Genomic DNA, 15244 nt, shown 5'->3' with positions numbered 1-15244 from the left:
CTGTAAAGATATTAGAAATGAGCATCTTTGTTATTTTTTGTTGTTGTTGTTGTTTTCCGGTTTAATTAGATCTTCCAATTATTTTCAGGCGGTCTCAATATCACCTTTGTGGTTTGGATAGTATTACATAGGAAAAGTATTTGCTTTAAATGCAAGAATAGTGTTTTTATTATGTTAGTGGACTTTTTGAAGCTGAAACACAAGCTCATTTCAGAAAACTTGATTTCTGTGAACTGATGAACTAAGCTAAGAAGTGTTACTTTTGTTCACAGAACAGGAAACCAACCTTGCAAAGCAACTTGAAACCATTCATTTCAGTGCTGCTTATCTTAGTAATAATGCTTTAGGTACATACTCAGCCCATGTTTGTATTAAAATACTGTTTAACTGAAGTGCATTTGCTAATTTGCCTAAAGGTTAAATCTGCTTTGAACAAATTGTACTTCTTGTTTTTGAACAACAAACTTTATTTGCCAGTCTTGCACTGGATCAGGTTCTTTTAATGATTGCAACATTTGAAAACTAAATGATTTGTGTTTGTTCTTTGAATATTGTAGTTTGAAATCAATCTCACAGAACAGCAGAATATAACTGGCTATTGGATTATAGCAGATTTTTTTTCAGACAAAGAAAGAAAAAAACCTCCCAGCTTGGTGTCATCTGCAAACTTACTGAGGGCACACTCAATCTCCTCATCTACGTCATCAGTAAAGATATTAAACAATATGGGCCCCAGTACCTACCCATGGGGGACACTGCTTGTCACAGTTTGCCAACTGCACTTAACTCCATTAATCACTACCTGTTGGGCATGGTCCTCTAGCCATTTCACTAGGAGAATACTGTGAGAGACCATGTCAAAGGCTTTTCTGAAGTTTACGTAGACAACATCAACAGCCTTTCTCTCATCTACCAGTCTGGTCACCCACTCATAGAAGGAAATGTGGTTGGTCAAGCATAGCTCTTCCTTGAGCTCCACCACCAGTCTGAGCAGCTCATCCACTTGCTCGCACCTCATACAGGTGGAATCCCTGCCTCCCTCCCCTGGCAGTAGCAGGTTCAGGCACTCCCTGCAGCCAGAGACCTGAACAGCTGCATTTCTGGCAGGCCCTCTGTCTGTGCTGCTGCAGTCTTCTTGAAATAAGCCTGCTGTCTGATGGAGACCACGTTGAGGCCTGGAGTCTCAGAGATTGCCAAGAGGAAAGCAGGTCTCCTGAGCAAGGAGGGACAATACTTAACACTCCTCACCACTTGACCCACCTCCCACACACACAGCTGCAGCACCATATGGGCAGTATGGGTGGTGCTCACTTAGGGAACCTTCTCATTCTCGGTGGACAGCAACAATGGCTGCTAAACTGGTGTGATGTGTGATCTCCCCGAGGCTATTCTAAGCTTATCATCAGGTGTAAATGTTAAGGATGGGTGTTTAAACTGTATCACTAATGTGCCAGCTCTACCCCTGCTGACTCAGGAGCCTGTCCACAAGCTACCAGCAGCCCAGCACTAAGTGCAGCACGGTTGCTAGCTTCAAAAAAAAAAAGCCCTAAGAAGAGCTTTTTCGTTGGCCTTTTTCATTCCAGATCCCTTGCCTGCTGCAGTCACACCTGCTCTAGAGCTAGTCTCTGCAGCAAATGACACGTTCGTAGGGTGTTTAAACTGTGCTGCTAGATGAGTGATGTGTCCAGTGGATTTTGAGAGGTAGTACGAATTTTATAGAGAATGAATTTCAAAGCATATTTCTTAGTATGTCTGAGAATGGATAGCATGTAGATGCACTTGCTCTATATAAGACATGTAGATGTGACAAGAATCTGTACAGAGTTTACTTATGCATCTAGATGTCCAGATGTGCAATTGATCAGTATTTCTCTTTCAGACTGCGAATGGATACATCTTATTTTTTGAAATCCCTTCAGCAAGAGACAAGTATCTTTATGAACCAATGTATCCCAAGTAAGTATTGTAAATTTTCTTTGAGTTTTCACTGTGTAGGAAAATGTGACCAGACAAGTCCTGGGCAGATTATATGATCAAATGCATTATTTTATTTTTTTTTGTGTGTGTGTGTGTGTGTTTTAAACCTTGATGACTATATAGAGTATCTTTCTTTGGAGTTAGGGTCAATTCAAAGAAGAAGCTGATCTAATTGGCTTGCTGTACACTGACAGGATTCCTGGCACTTTCTGGCAATTATGAGGTCTCAGAATCCTGAATAGCAGGGTTAATAATGTCTAATTTTGTAATTGATATAAGTTCTTTAGGATTCCTGATCTTGCACAGACTTCAATAGTTTCTTTATACTGGTTCAGTTAGATATATTTCTTAGGAATTTTTTAATAAAATCCTCCCCTCCCTCCAATTTTACAATACCTGAGATATTTTTGAAGCAAATGGGGAAGAAATTCCCTACATCTTATACATAATATGAGCTGTTTTTAGCAAGATGTACAAATATTTTAGTTTTATGTGTTGTCATTATCATCTTATTTCCCTTGTGAACCGTATAATACATTTCCCTTATTAAAATGTAGTGTGACTGTACCTGGGATGCATTTGTGGTGAACTTCATTGACTCATAGTATGATTTGGCATGATTTGAAGTTTGGGAGAGGTTAAAACCTTAATAGTACATTTGTGTATTTGCATCTTTACATAGGCAGACTGTATAGTTGTTGACTGAATGCAGTTTGGTCACAGGAATAATAAAATGGTCTTGATTAATTATTGGCTAGAGATGACTTCTGTGAGGGCAGGAGATGCGTTTTCAAGTTCACAGAAAAAGTTGATGGGTAGGTGTCATGGATTGAGGGCTTTTTGTCTGTGATTGAGCTTGGCCCTCCCCACCTCTGTCCCTTCCCCTGTGAGAAGCTCTTAGAAAAGTGAGAAGGAGGAATTACTTGACTGAAATAAGAAATAAAATATTTTACTAAAAATGATAAAGGGATTTGATATAATATGAAAGGTATCAAGAGAAATAAGTCACAAATGGGGAGAAGAGCATATCAGCAGGTCAAGGCTGAGTGCTGCTCACAGCTTTTGCCCATGGGACAGCCTTTCAGTGGCAGGATATGACAAAGCCTTTGTGTCTGCAAGTGAAAACCTGTGAGGAGTATTGGAGGAAGATGATGTCATATAAGAGGAAAACATAATACATAGCTACTAAATCATGAACATTTAAAACTTAATGTTTATGAAGGCTTGTTCTGTGTTTAAAAAAATAATCTAATTTACAAATATGTACTGAGAGAAATGACTTGGCAGCTAGTAGAAAATTTGAAACTGAATTAATTTTCACATCACTGGGTGTTACACCATTGTAGTGCATCTTTTTCTTCTGAAATAGTCCTCAAAGCTGTGGAATTTATTTGTCAACTTTCCAGAAACTTAAGACTAATATAGACAAGTTATATTAAAATGCTTGCCTTTTCTGAAACCTGAGTAGGTCAAACTTGCAAACTGACTTTTCACATCTGATGTGCTGTCATCAAAGAAAAAAAGGAGAGGGAAAAAATAGAGAAGCCTAACCTACCAAAAATCTGTTAAAATGAAAAAGGAAATAGTATGTCTATAGCTGCACATAATGCAAACACAGTAAATGATAACTAATAGCATACTCTTCTACTGGCATATATATTTATATATATTGAAACTGTATGGAAATATGTATAAATTATGCAGTAAGAATGAAAGAAATTTTGGAACTTTTTATGTGCTGAGTTAGGGAAGGATCTGAAAATAGCTATCAAGCTATATCAGACTAACTTTCATATATTAATATTGGAAAGTGACTTTTCAACCTAAGAGTGTGTGGTTTTTGAGAAGGTATTTGTTAGCTGAGTTGTCTGTTGAATGGTGAGGACTTCAGGGTATATTTATATCTTTTCCTATACAGGTGCACTGCTTTGTCAGTAGGTAGTTTTGCTTTATAGTTTCTCCTGTGTTAATCAGATATTAAACAAATTTAAAAAAAAAAAAAAAAAAAGTCCAACTTCCAAACCAAACCTAAGCCAAAATGAACCCACAGACAAACTAAACAAAAAACTCAGAACTGAAACTTTAACTTTTTGGGAGGATGTTTTTGTTTGCCAAAGGTGAAACTGTATTTTATTTCTGCGGGACTGAAATTTACCAGTTTAAATTGCAGTTTACCAAATCTGTTAACTATGAAACAATTAAAAAATCATTGTAAAGGCTCGTGTGTTTCTTGCATTGTGCCTGAAAGGGATCGTCTTACTGTTTTCTCACACTGTAGCAGTGTGTTCTTGGCTCCTTCTTGTGTGCTGGCAGTAGTGATTATGCAGCTGTGACTGAAGTCAAGCTAGGTTGCTGACCTGATGGGGAAACTAAACCTACCTCTTTCCCTTCTTTAACTCCCTGCATGCTGCCGCTGAGATTCTAGTGGCTTGGCTTCAGGCCCTCTTACAGTGTAACAGAAGGGCTGGTGTTAGGAAGTGGTGACTTTGAAGTTGCTCTGAGTGTAAGGAGCTGGTTGTTAGAACTTTCTGTTCATTAGCAGGATCGTGAAGTTCAGGAGCATGGAACAGCTGGCTAGTGATAATTATGTGGTGATTCTCTTCAGTTCATGATAAAGCAGTTGCTTGTGATATTTTAACACTCATGCAAACATTAATTCTGACTTATCCAGCTCTGACTTACGTAGTTACTTATCTGTGTTATTTGTGAGTGGAGGTGTGGTGAGTTTTGCAGAATGCAGGGAAGATTGAAGACTGTCCTTTTATTTGAATAGTGTAGGACAGTGTCTTATCAGCTGCTGGAAACAAAAATGAAAGGAAAACAGGTCAACTGTAGGTCTACACACTCTGTGTACCTCAGATAAAGTTTTCTTCCCTTCTACCATTCTTCTCTTTGGTTACCTCCATGACATACCAGTAAGTTAACAGGTTTTGTAGAATATTATCAGCTAATAGACACACTTGCTTCTAATGTGTTCTTTAAAGTTTGGACTTGGTCTTAATCTTAAAACTTGGAATAAGCATCTGCTTAGTTTTTATGATCTGGCCAAATGTACATTCTGTAAGCAGAACAAGGCCAGTCCTCCAGTATCCTTGCTTTAAATAACCAGTTCTGATCGAGTCATGTATGGTAAGCATCATAACAAAAAGATAAAAGATAAAAGAAAAGGAAAATCCTCTCTTTTCAAGCTGAGGTCACAGTGCACTGAGAGTACACACCAGAAATTTGCTCAGCTGCACTTGAATCCTGGTGCAAGACTTTCTAGTTTAATGAGTAGTTGAACTTGTGATTATATTTCCTCCCATAAAGATGAAAAAGCTAATAAATATTGTGTTTAAGTACTCCTGTCACCTTTGCTCTCATTTAAATACAATGTGCGTGTTTTACTAACAGTAATAAAAAATATCAGAAAAACAGATTAGAAGATACTTTCTTAGCTTTAGGATTTCTTTTACATTCCTCTGCTTTAGGCAATTGGTAGATGCAGTGAAGTTACAGCTGTACAAGGCATTACTGTTTCTGAAACAAATTATTGTTTCAAAACTTGTTTTGCACTATAGAGTTTGGTTGATAATTGAAATGCCTGAAATTATTGTTTAACCTCTATTTATAGAAATGGACCAAAAAAGCTGCTAAAAATAAAAACCCCTGCTCTTCTATCTTTCACACAAAGTTTTTCCTAGATATGGATGGAGTAAGATGATCCTGATGTGCTTACCTGTATTTGTACTCTTAGTAGAACTATCCCAAATAAACCCAACTAAACAAGTAAACAAAAAAACAAACAAAGAAACATGAGTGTATAGGAGTATGTGGATGGGAAGTGAGGGAAACACTTAAGCTGCTTGTACATCAATATGCATCACAATATATTGTTTTGAATACTGGTCTTGTTATTCTTTTTGAGGCTTATTTGTTTCAGATTTACTGAAGCAGATGTTTTAAGTGTTTAGAGGTTGTTCAGCATTATGCATGTTTTATATACAAACCAAAATCAGTTTAAAGTGATAAAATTAGTGCTTGCAGTGTAACAGCAGCATTCTGTTGTTCCAAAGGAAAACGAAATTTTTTCATACTTTATGTAGTGTTTTGTTGTTTGTTCATTATCTTTTTATTGTTTGCCTGTCTTGATATTTTAGGGTATATTACAAGATATAGTTGTTCAGATGAAGAAATCCTTTTATCTCTGTTAATACTTTGCTGGAGCTTGCTAGTCTGTGGAATAAATGCTAAGTCCTGCTTAATCTACTTGACTAAAAACACATTTTTTAAAAAAAAAAAAAAAAAAAAAAAAAAGGTAAAATAGAGTGCCTCAGACTATTTTGCTGTTCCACCTCCTAAAAACCTCTCTCCAGTTCATAGCAGACTTGGAAGAGAATCAGTGTTGGCTGTCAGCCCACATTCTGTGATACTTCCCAGAAGTGAACACAAGTACAAAGTCCTGCTTCAATTAGTTCAGTCTAATTTTATCAACGTATTACTAAAATTACTACAAAATAAAAGAATATGTGATAGTAGGATGGTAACATATGACTAATTCCTGCATATGATCTGCTTAGAAGTCTTAACTAGTGTCATATAAGTAGTGTCACATTAAGTGGCGATATTTTTTGAGGAGCTTCCAAACAAATTTGTACAGATATCATACAGATTGTTTCACAGGGATGAAATGTGCAGCAACATCACAGTAGAGACTTTTCTCTCTGCTGAACTGTTAATTATTTCAGTTCAGAATTACAGCAAAAATAGTGACAGTAAGACTTATAACTGAAAAGATATTGTGTGGTGATTTAATGCTGAGGATATTTTTGTCTTGTATTTCTTCATATCCTCAAGTGAAACTTGCATGGGAGCTAAGGGCCTTAAATTTAGAATCAGGCCTGAATGTCATGTTCTAACCAGCACGAACACGTTAACAAGCTGATGTTTATATTTCAGTTCATATTACTGTATTAATGCTTACGTATCTGGTTAGAGTATTTGTGCCCAACTCTTTTTGGTATTTTTCATTTTTTTCATTTTTTTTTTCCTTTTCTTTAGTGAAACTGTTTATAGGTGCCATAAATTATATCAGTTGGGATTTTTTCCTCTCATTCAATTCACTTAATATTAGTGTGCAGAAATGTTTTGAACTTTAAACTCTGCAGGGGTAATTGATTAGATATACAGCTAATGAACTTACTAAATAGTTGTTCTCGGGAATTAAACTTGCACAGAATTTTAAGTTTCTGCGATTTTTTTTTTCCTTGTTAAAATTATAAAGTTAAAATTATAAAGTATATCCCATACATTGATGGGATAATGTATATGTAAAACTAGATTAGCTGTAAAATTTTATTAAACATTGTGTCATTTGGTGTCCCAGAACATGGTTCAGAAGCAATTAAGAAATCTTTGAAATTGAATCAACTTGTGGCACTGTTTCACTTCTATAAGAAATAGTTGATTAGTGTGTCATAATCACAGAATGGCAAACTCTTTTGAGTTTGTTAAGATTCCTCTGGATGGCATCCCTTCCTTCTGCTATATGAACCGCATCACAGTACTTCTCAAGCCACAGGAACTTATTATTCACTCTGGCAGAGCGTATAGAGAATTCTTTTTTTAAATCCTTCCTCATTCTTCAAAGTTATTTCCATTTTTTCTTTTTAAATCATTGATTGGCTTTTTCTGCCTGCATGCATATAGATGTGGACTGTGCCAGATGTATTTTATAGGCTGGTGGCTGGCTGCAGTGTTTCATGGAGATAAAGAAGTTTAGAGGTCAGAAGATTAAGATTACGTGGAAATCAAAGCTCATAGTGCAACCTGTTCAACTTATTTCAGAACTGGTTGTAAAAGCATGGTAGACAGCGGCTGTTATTGAAGAGCTACATTTAAAGGTGGTGATGGTGGTATAAATTCATCTGCAAACATTGTTTGCCCTGTTGTTTTGTTTTGCTTTTGTGTTGTTTGTTGTTTTTTTTTTTTTTTTCCTCCAGGACTGCTTATTGCTTTTATTAGCTGAAACAACAATAAATAAATAAAATAAAATAAATCAAAACATACTGCTGAAGAAACCGTTTTAGCAGCAACTATTAAGAAGTTCATAGTTCCAAATGTGTATTAACAATATTTTGTTGTGTGTGTTTCAGTTACTTGTTCTAGGTATATTTTTTAATGAACCAGTCTAGAGTTTCGAATGTGTTTTTCAGTAGTGTCTCCACTACATCCCAAGCAGCAGTGAGTTGTGGGAGCTGATCATCATGTTGGTGGGTTGGTTGGTTGGTTTGTGTTTGTCATGTTTTACTTTTAGTCCCTTTCTCCATTTTTGTCGGTGCTGGTTCTCACATCTTTTATTTTCAACATAGTTTTCTAAAAGATTTAACATATTACTTAGAGAGCCAGTTCTTCTCCCTGCAAGGTCAAATAAATACAACAGAATTTGACTTTATGGTAAGAATTTTAGCCGTTCACTTACTTACATGTGTCTCTTTAATATGGAGAAAGTCAAGTTAGAAATCTATATCAGGAGGTTGATATGGGAAAAGTTTAGTGAATAAATTTTGGAAAAGGGGAAATTATACTTAATGTATTTCTATACACTTATTTTAAGAGTGATTAATGAGATTTAGTTGTTTAGATCTTCAGCATCTTATGTAGGCTTTGTAAAAACAGATAATGTTAGTTTTCTGTGAATAGGCATCTAAAGTATAATGTAAAATATGGAAAAGGGAATGAATATGGTCATATAAAAAAAATACTTCTTAATCTTCAAGATCTGAAACATCACTAAAAGACTTGTATTCTACCTTAAAAGGTTAAATAACGTAGCACTCTACACATTCCATGTCACTGCATTTGGCAACCGCTGCTTCAGTACAAGCTGGGGAATTTAAGGATAGGGTACAGCTCTGCTGAGAAAGACTTAGTGAGTACTGCTGGATGAGCAGCTGGACATGAGCCATCAGTGTGCTCTGCCAGCCCAGGATACAGCCAAAAAACTGTATCCTGGGCTGCATCTAAAGAAGCATGGCCAGCAGTGTGAGGGGGGTGATACTGCTCCTTTACTCTGCGCTGGTGAGACCTCACCTGGAGTACTGTGTCCAGTGTGGAGTCATCAGTACAGGAGTGATGTGGTAGACCTGTTGCGGCTCTCCTCCAGACATGCTCCAAAAATTACCCATGGGCTAAAACACCTTCCCTGTGAGGACAGGCTGAAAGAACTGGGGATGTTCAGTCTGGAGAAGAGAAGGCTCTGGGCCTTTCAGTATCTAAAGGGGGTATCTATAAGAAAGAAGACAGACTCTTTAGGGGAGACTAGGGGAATGATAGGCCTATGGGAAACAGTTTCAAACTAAAAGAGGGAAAACTTGAATTGGATAAAAGAAAGTTCTTTACAATAAAGTTGGTGAGGCTCTGGAACGTGCTGGTCAGAGTCAGTGAACATCCCATCCCTGGAGGCATTCAATTTCAGGCTGTACGGGGCTCTGTGCAATGTGATGCAGCTGCAGGCATCTGCTCATTGCGGAGGAGTTGGACTAAATGATGTTTAAGGGTCTCCTCCAACTCAAATGATTCTATATCTGTGGGTTTTTTTTTTTGTTTGTATTTTATTTTATATTTTATTTTATTTTATTTATTTTTTCTTGGATCACTAATGAAGTGGGAGGTTTTTCCCAGTTCTTTGTGCTGAGACATATTCAGAGGCTGAATTCTGTTAATGGATGTGGCCAATATCTTTAGAATCAGTTGAGTCCTAGAAAAAACATGTTTTGATACTTCAGCTACGTACAGGAATAAAGACTGAACTCTGAAAGACAGACTGAAGATTTTCTACTGTTTCACTTGCAGTTCGCTTGTTCTTCACTCGGTTTCCTCCCTATTGTCTCAATCAGGTTCTTTAACTTTGTGAAGGTGGTTTTAGTTGTCTCCTTACTGAAGTTAGAATAGAGGTGAAATAACACACAGCTGGTTGGTTACTGGAATGTGTCCATTCCTCTCAATTCTTGCACAAGAGTTACTTAAAATTTGGATACAACAGTAGCAGATGCTGATGTGGCAATGCAGACCAAACATTCTTTCCTGCCTCTGTCAGCAAAGCAAATTCTTTGTTTAAAGGTCAAAGCAGCTTAACTAGTAAGGCTGACTCATGCAGATGTGGACAGTTTGAACACAGTGTACCACGTTTTCCCTGCACCGAAGGTAGGGGTTTACTTTGAATTGATAGTCATAGGTAATAAATTAAAAAATCTGAAGGTTTTGAGTTTCAATCGGGGTGATAGTGGATCTCTGAAAAAAAGATGTACTCTGTAGTTTGAGACAAATGTGCTGATATGACCTCATAGAGCTGAAATCTGAAATACTCTTACAAACTATTTTTAAATAATCAGAGGTGTTTAAAGAAAAAGAATCCTGCCCTTATGAGGTATTATATTCCCTGAAAAAACATCTTTTAAGCTGTGGTGTTCCCATTCTGGCTTGTATTTTGTCTTCCACAAAACCAGTATTTATACTTAGTTATATACCTGTCAGACTCATGCAATGTGGTGTATTACAATAACACTTAAATGTTATGCAACATTTTCCTGTTGATTTTTTTTTGTTTTGTTCATTTGTTTGATTTTAAGGCCTTTGACACTGTCCTCCATAACATTCTGGTAGAGAAGCTGGCTGACAGTGGTTTGGATGGGCGCACAATGCTCTGCTGGGTGAAGAGCTGGCTGGAAGGCCGGGCCCAGAGAGTTGTGGTCAATAGAGTAGAATCCAGTTGGCGGCTGGTCACGAGTGGCATCCCCCAGGGCTCAGTGCTTGGGCCGCTTCTGTTTAACATCTTCATTGATGATCTGGATGAGGGGATTGAGTGCACCCTCAGCAAATTCGCAGATGACACTAAGATGGGAGGGAGTGTTGATCTGCCAGAGGGAAGAAGGGCACTACAGAGGGACCTGGATAGACTTGATCAATGGGCCAAGGTTAATGGCATGAGTTTCAATAGGACCAAGAGTCGGGTCCTGCATTTTGGTCACAACAACCCCAGGCAACCCTACAGGCTTGGGGAGGAGTGGCTGGAAAGCTCCCAGATGGAAAGGGACCTTGGTGTGCTGATGGATAGTCGGCTGAATATGAGCCAGCAGTGTGCCCAGGTGGCCAAGTAGGCCAATGGCATCCTGGCTTGTATCAGGAATGGTGTGGTGAGCAGGACTAGGGAAGTCATCCTGCCCCTGTAGTCGGCATTGGTGAGGCCTCACCTCGAGTACTGTGTTCAGTTTTGGGCACCTCAGCACAGGAAAGACATGGAGGTACTGGAGCAGGTCCAGAGAAGGGCAACAGGCTTGTGAAGGGCTTGGAGAATCAGCCCTACAAGGAGAGGCTAAGGAAGCTGGGGCTGTTTAGTCTGGGGAGAATAAGGCTGAGAGGAGACCATATTGCCCTCTTCCTGTACCTGAAAGGTGCTTACAGTGACAGTGGGGCAGGTCTCTTCTCACTAGTGACAAGTGACAGGACAAGGGGAAATGGCCTCAAGTTGCACCAGGGAAAGTTTAGGTTGGATATTAGGAAGAACTTCTTGACAGAAAGGGTAGTTAGGTACTGGAATAGGCTCCCCAGGGAGGTGGTTGAATTGCCATCCCTGGTTGTATTTAAGAGCCGTTTGGATGTGGTGCTCAGGGATATGATTTAGTGTAGGGTTTTCAGAGTTAGGGTACTGGTTAGGCTGCGGTTGGACTTGATGGTCTTCAAGGTCTTTTCCAACCTGGGTAATTCTATGATTCTATGATTAGGAGATTGAGTTGTACCACTGATTCTTGATGAGCTACAGTCCTGTCACATTGCTTGGGAACAGTTTGTCTGAGCCCATGTGCCCACATGAAAGGCATATACTCAAACATCTGGTGATTTCTAGTTCTTTTCTGTTCCCCTCTCCAATCCCCAGGGTTATACATTGCAGGTAGTGGCAGAGATTTGATGAAACTAAGCCTTTTTTATTATTATTATTATCTTTAATCAGATGGAGCTTCCAAAAATGCATAGTGAGTAAAGAAAGACTCACAACAATAGTAATATTAACTAGTCAAGTTCCTTGCATTTTAAGCCTCCTGTCAAGCTATCACAATAGCTGGCTACTATGAGGTCTGTTTTTTTCCAAGTTAACAGTTTTTTAATTTTTTATGTTTTTTTTATGTACACTTGTTTAGACAAGGTATGCAGTCTGTGGACATTAAATTAACTAGCTTTTACAGATTTGTTTATTTTTTTTATGACCCCAATGGTGTTGTTCTTAAAACATGTTAGTATTTCAGTCTGTAAACTTTACCTTGTTAAAGGTTGCTTTCCTCCTATCTCAGCTAGCATATATCTTAAGCTCAGCTTAAGAATCAGTGTGGTATACGTCAAAGAACAGTTCATCTGAATGCAGTGTTTTGCTATAAAATGATAATGAAATTGAAGTACTTAAAGCCAACTGAGTTCAAGAAAGTCAGGAAAAAGGTTAAGGCATCACTGTGATATCAAACTTCTCAGAAACTGAAGGTGATTTCTCATGCACGGTGTCTCAGATAGTTGCATTGGCTGCCTTGCTGTAGGGTAAGGTATTTTCTTAACTAAAACCCAAGATGACATAGATTTGTGTATATATTTGTTTCTGACTAATGATGTTAGACAAAACTCTAATTCATCTACAATGCCTTTGAAATACGTAATTGGAGTTATTAACCAGTGTGATGCTTTTTTCAACAAAGGATGACGTCAAGTCACAATACTTATATAGATCAAGGGTTTTTTTTGTTTGGTTGGTTTTTTTATTAACTGAACATATGGCACATTGAATAAACTATACAGAACAAATAAGGTTGTTATATTTAGTTTGAGAATTAAGTGTGAAATTTAAAATGAGGAAAATATATGTTAGAAGCTTTATCAGTTTCTAGATAGTGAAAGTTTAACATCCTGTTTTAAGAAAGTTCTTGGTCATCTCTTATCCCTTTTCTTGGTAGGTCAAAGGCTCGTACGGGAATAGTCATAGGAATTATTATAGTAAATGTCTGCCTGTTGGGTTGTGAGGAATTAAAGATGGAAACATTGATCTGGTAAAAGGAGGTCAAGAAACATGAGTGTAAACCTGCAATGCTTTTTGGCAAAGAACGAATTTGCAATTATTCTAACATTCATTGTCTGCTCATTGTCTTAATTTGCTTGCATACTCCTTACAGACACAGAAGTTGATACTACCAATTACAATTTTTGCTTTAAAATTTTGTTCTATGAGGGCTGTTCTGAAAGCAGTACCCCCTGTTTTATTATGTTGGTGTCAGAAGTAGGTGTTGGTGGCATGGCAGTAGAGGTTGAACCTCGTCCCAAGAGTATTCCATTACATGTTGTTGCCATGTGACAGATGGCAGCAGAGAGGTAGTCTGTCAGAACAGTATCTGACATGGAAGTATGGATAGATTAAAAGTGTGTCATTGAATTCCTCCTTGTAGAAAAAATGGCACCCACTGGCATTCATTGACCAAACAGTGAATGTGAGCACACTGAGGTGCTAGGTGTTGCATTTCATCAGTGACAACAGTGACAGTGGCCTGCCTGTACTGGTGCAGGTGTGCAGGCTCTTGAACATCATGGGCATAAATGCATAGCTAATGGTGATGACTGTTGAAAAGTAGTGCTTGGTTGCTGAAAATTTTCCTTATCGAATACTGTTATTGTGCTCTTTGTATCTCTTGTTGTTTCCATGGAAATAAATAGGAGGCATTACTTTTAGAACAACTTGTGTTTCCTGTAGACAGATAATAGGTGTCTGATATACATAAGAAAAAGTCAGTAAGAATTATAAAAATAACTCTTATCTCTTTTGAGGTAACATCTTGTTTCAATGTTTGTGTTTCTTTCTGTTTTAGAGGAAGCCCACATATAAAGGGAACCCCACATTATAAAGAAGAACAGTGTGCTCCTTCTTTAAATGTTGAAATGAAGAAAGTGTTGGACTTGCAAGCTTCTATCACAAGGTATGTTCATTAATTGCATTAGAACTTTTCTTTTTATTGCAGTTGCTTGTTAAAAAGAGAAGAGGAAACTGGATAGGAAGTTTTAGAAAACCTGAAAAGGCAAAAAAGTCTTTACTTCTGTGCTTGCCAGTGTATTTTGGCACTCTGTAAAAAAGTACATAATACGTTTACATTCAGTATTGCATTACTATAAATAGTGTTTGTGTGTGCACTCAAAGTATGGATTAGATATTTAATGGAGACGTAGGTACATAGGCAAAACTGTAGGCAGAATTTCAACATTTCCTCCAGTTGTCTGTGGACATTTCATCTGAAAGATTTTGTTTACCTCTGTTTTTTTGTGGGGATTGCATTCTCTGTAGATAGACTTTTAATGTAAGAAGTTGGTGAATCTGTGTAACATTAGGGTGGGATGGATAAATTCCCAAATGCAAATTGGAAATAGGCTTCAAAGGAGGAACTGGATATTGAAATACGTGTAGTAAACATTGGGAAAAGCTTTCCTAGAAAGCTTCAGATTGTTATTTACATAAGCATAGATTAACAGTAGTTTTCAGAAATGTAGAGATCTTTTGGGAATTACTTAAGTCCAGTGTCTGCTGAATTAATGGGCTTAGTGAGAGCTCAGGAAGTATTGTTTATGGCCTTGATGATACTGGTAATTTTCTGCTATGGATGAATAATTTATTGTCTTCAGCATCTTACATTTATCCTGAAATAATATGAGTATGATCTACAGTTCTTCATGTACTGCTTAAACAATTACTCTGATGATACAAGCCTGTTAATAATTTCTGATTCCCGGAATAGAACAAAGAAGTACTATATTTTATAAACTATAAATTATATTTTATCCTACTGCCTAAAATGCTTACACACTTCAATTATTACTTAATTGGTATAATTTCCCAACTTATTTATGGAAAAGGCAGTAATGTGATGTTTGTTACACTAATTGATAACTCTGTGACATTGATTTGAGTTATAGATTTTAAAGAAAATTACAAATACATTTGTTAGTTTGCAGTCCACACTGGAGGATCTACTTGTTGCTACTGCTGATGGATTTCTCCATCTTGTTCACTGGGATGGTATGACCAATGGAAGAAAGGCCATCAACCTGTGTACAGTTCCTTTTTCTGTGGACTTGCAGTCTTCTCGAGGTATATATATATTTATATGGTGGGGTCTTTTTGATGTAGAAATATTGTATTATATAAAATATAATGTGCTTTGAAACAGAGATTAGAAAAAAATGCCTTTTAAAAATGTGGACAAAACAG

At 37.4% G+C, this 15244-nt stretch overlaps 1 protein-coding gene across 3 annotated transcripts in view; it reads left to right on the top strand.

The window, feature by feature from the left end:
- The window catches only part of RIC1 (RIC1 partner of RAB6A GEF complex), a 49380-nt gene that overhangs the window by 12757 nt on the left and 21379 nt on the right, over positions 1–15244 (top strand). For all 3 annotated transcript variants that reach the window (XM_015848970.3, XM_015848971.3, XM_015848972.3), the window contains exons 3-5: positions 1880–1956; positions 13854–13961; positions 14982–15124. In XM_015848970.3, the coding sequence (XP_015704456.2) occupies positions 1880–1956; positions 13854–13961; positions 14982–15124 (328 nt within the window). The remainder of the gene's footprint in view (positions 1–1879; positions 1957–13853; positions 13962–14981; positions 15125–15244) is intronic.

Source organism: Coturnix japonica, chromosome Z, assembly GCF_054131305.1.
Source record: "Coturnix japonica strain WE chromosome Z, WE-NBRP24, whole genome shotgun sequence".
NCBI classification, from domain to species: Eukaryota; Metazoa; Chordata; class Aves; order Galliformes; family Phasianidae; genus Coturnix; species Coturnix japonica.
Note: the sequence above shows the minus strand (reverse complement) of the source record. Positions and strands in the feature narration are given on the sequence as shown.